Here is a 3,178-nt window from a genome sequence, read left to right as displayed (position 1 = left end):
GAGGTCTCTTTCCTCAAATTCCCTTCTGAGGACCTTGGTGTTGTATCGCAGGGCTATCCTCTGTTTCAGTGCTACCTCTGACAAATGGGCCATCTCTCTGACCTCGTCTACCAGGTCTTTGTCCACTGCTTCTTCTACTCCTGCAAGGAGTAGCCGCGGACTTGGCTCTCCAATCTCCACGGGTATCACTGCTTCAACCCCGAATGTTAAGCGGAAGGGGGTTTCCCCGGTGGAGCTTTGCTCGATTGTTCGATATGACCAGAGAACCGAGGCAAGCTCGTCGGCCCACGTGCCTTTTTTGCTATCTAAACGCTTTTTAAGACCTAGTAAGATGATCTTATTTGCAGATTCCACTTGCCCGTTTGTTTGGGGGTGTTCAACTGAGGAGAACTTCTGTTTTATCCCCAAGCCGGTGAGAAACTCTGCGAACTTCTTGTCAGTGAATTGCGTCCCGTTATCCGAGATGACGATCTCCGGGATGCCGAAACGGCTTATCACCTGCCTCCACATGAACTTCCTACAATTGGATGAGGATATGCTGGCGAGTGGTTCAGCCTCTATCCATTTGGTGTAGTAGTCGATGGCAACTATGAGGTATTTGACCTGTCCCGGGCCAACTGGGAAGGGTCCCAAGAGGTCGACTCCCCACTGTGCGAAAGGTCGAGTGAACGTTTGTAAACTCAGCTCGGAAGTTGGCGCTCTGTGGAAGTTGGCATTTTGTTGACACTTCGCGCATTTCCTTACGTACTCCTTGGAGTCATTCATCATTGTCGGCTAGTAGTATCCAGCACGGATGAGCTTCCTTGCCAGGGCCTTGCCCCCGATATGGTGGCCGCAGCACCCCTCATGGACTTCTCTAAGAACGTAGTCCGTCTGGTTGGGGTGCAGACACTTCAGCAAAGGTTGGCTGAGTCCCTTTTTGAATAGCTGATCCTGTATGATCGTATATTTGGCGGCCTCCCTTCTTACCGCTTTGGCTTCCTTTTCGTCCTGGGGGAGTTTTCCGTTTTGCAAGAAGTCAGCGATGGAGTCCATCCAAGAAGGGGCTAATTTGGTCAGGTGGAGGGCAACTGCTGGCTCTTTCGTGATGCCTTGGATGAGGGAGTGGTTGCCGGTTCCGGGTTTTGTGCTCGCTAGCTTGGATAGGAGGTCTGCCCGTGTGTTCATCTCCCTTGGAATGTGTTGGACCATGACCTCTTCAAATTATTTGCTTAGCCCTTTGACCCTCTCTAAGTATTTCTGTAGTAATGAGTCTTTGGCTTGGTAGCTTCCATTCACTTGCGAAGTGACGACTTGCGAGTCACTGCATACTTCCAGCCTCTTTGCCCCGACTTCCTGAGCTAGAACCAAACCCCCTAGGAGGGCTTCGTATTCTGCTTGGTTGTTCGATACGGGAAACTCAAACTTAACCGATTGTTCATAGATGACTCCGGTCGGACTTTCTAAAATGATCCCGGTGCCCCCGGACGTCTGGTTGGAGGCTCCGTCCACATGGAGGTTCCACCGTGTGTCCGTGTCCTCGGTTGGATTCCCAGTTACTTCCACCAGGAAGTCTGCCATTGCTTGCGCATTAATCATGTGTCGGGGCTCGTAGCCTAGGTCGTATTGGGATAGTTCGATGGCCCAGGTCATCATTCTTCCCGCTAGATCAGGCTTTTGGAGCACCTGACGAATCCCATGGTCCGTTCTCACGACCACCTGGTGACTCTGGAAGTATTGTCGCAATCGGCGGGAGGAGACCAGAAGTGCCAGCCCCAGCTTCTCCAGCTTGCTGTATCTGAGTTCTGCCCCTTGCAGTGCTCTACTCACAAAGTAGATCGGTTGCTGGGCCTTCCCTTCTTCCCGTACCAACACCGCTGCGAGCGCCCCCTCTGTGATGGCTAGGTATAGATAGAGTGGCTCTCCGGCTTTCGGCTTCTCGAGCACTGGAGGTGATGCTAGAATCTCTTTGAAGTGGTTGAAGGCTTCTTCGCACGCAGGGGTCCACTCAAATGCTATTCCCTTTTTCATCAAAGCGAAAAAGGGTAGGGCCTTTGCTACCGACGCACCGAGGAATCGAGACAACGCTGTGAGCCTTCCCGTCAGCCACTGAACGTCTTTGATGCAGCCCAGACTCCTCATCTGGAGTATTGCTTGGCACTTTTCAGGGTTAGCCTCTACTCCCCTCTGGGTTATCATGAATCCCAGGAACTTTCCGGCCTCCATGGCAAAGGCGCACTTAAGCGGGTTGAGCCTCATGCCGTGTTGTCGGAGGGACGCAAACACGTTCTCCAGGTTGCTTATGAGATCATCAGGGCGGGTAGTTTTTGCGAGGATATCATCCACATAAACTTCCACCGTCTTGACGATGAGGTTGCTGAATATTTTGTTCATCAGTCTCTGGTACGTTGCCCCCGCGTTCTTTAGGCCAAACGGCATCATTCTATAGCAGTGGGTCCCCCTGGCGTTATGAACGCCGTTTTATCCTCGTCTGGCCGGTGCATCGGTATCTGATTGTAACCGGAGTAGGCATCCATGAAACTCAGATACCGGTATCCCGCAGCTGCGTCGACAAGTGCGTCGATGTTGGGAAGGGGGAAGCAATCCTTAGGGCATGCTTTATTGAGATCGGAGTAGTCCACACACATTATCCATTTTCCATTGTGCTTTTTTACCAGGACCACGTTTGATAGCCAGGTCGAATAGTCCAGCTCCCGGATGAACCCCGCTTCGAGGAGGCCGGCTGTCTGTCTGGCCACTTCCTCTGCTCTTTCCTGAGATATTTTTCTCCTTCTTTGGGCCACTGGTTTGGCTTCCGGTCTGACGGCTAGGTGGTGCGACATGAGACAGGAGTTTATGCCCGGCATGTCGGCGGGTGTCCAGGCAAACAAATCGCCATTAGCTCTGATCATTTCTATCAAAGGTTCTTTTAACTCATGGAGAGGTTCCTATTCACGAACGTGAATTTTTCCTTTGAGTTCCCGACCCTGAACTTCTCCAGGTCCCCTTCAGGTTCGGGTCTCGATTTGTCATCGACTTTGGCGTCCAGGTCGGCGAGAAATATTCCCGATGCCTCTTTAGACTTTTTTCTTAGCGAGAGACTGGCGTTGTCGCAAGTGACTGCCGTTTCCATGTCTCCTCTCACAAATCCTACTGACCCTTTCTTAGTTATAAACTTCATTACTAACATCCTCGTGCT

The 3,178-nt window shown here is 51.6% G+C and overlaps 1 protein-coding gene across 1 annotated transcript; it reads right to left on the bottom strand.

Annotated features, from left to right (window-relative positions):
• Positions 1 to 774: 774 nt before the first annotated feature.
• On the bottom strand, positions 775 to 1,191 carry LOC140179381 (uncharacterized). Its single transcript, XM_072218244.1, has one exon. The coding sequence runs from the start codon at positions 1,189 to 1,191 to the stop codon at positions 775 to 777; it is 417 nt and encodes a 138-aa protein (XP_072074345.1).
• Between the last annotated feature and the right edge of the window lie 1,987 nt (positions 1,192 to 3,178).

This window comes from Arachis hypogaea, chromosome 15, assembly GCF_003086295.3.
Source record: "Arachis hypogaea cultivar Tifrunner chromosome 15, arahy.Tifrunner.gnm2.J5K5, whole genome shotgun sequence".
Taxonomy (NCBI): domain Eukaryota; kingdom Viridiplantae; phylum Streptophyta; class Magnoliopsida; order Fabales; family Fabaceae; genus Arachis; species Arachis hypogaea.
Note: the sequence above shows the minus strand (reverse complement) of the source record. Positions and strands in the feature narration are given on the sequence as shown.

What these genes read in the sequence shown, in the direction of transcription:
- LOC140179381 (XM_072218244.1), bottom strand. Translation starts at nt 1,191, where the DNA reads ATGGTCCAACACATTCCAAGGGAGATGAACACACGGGCAGACCTCCTA.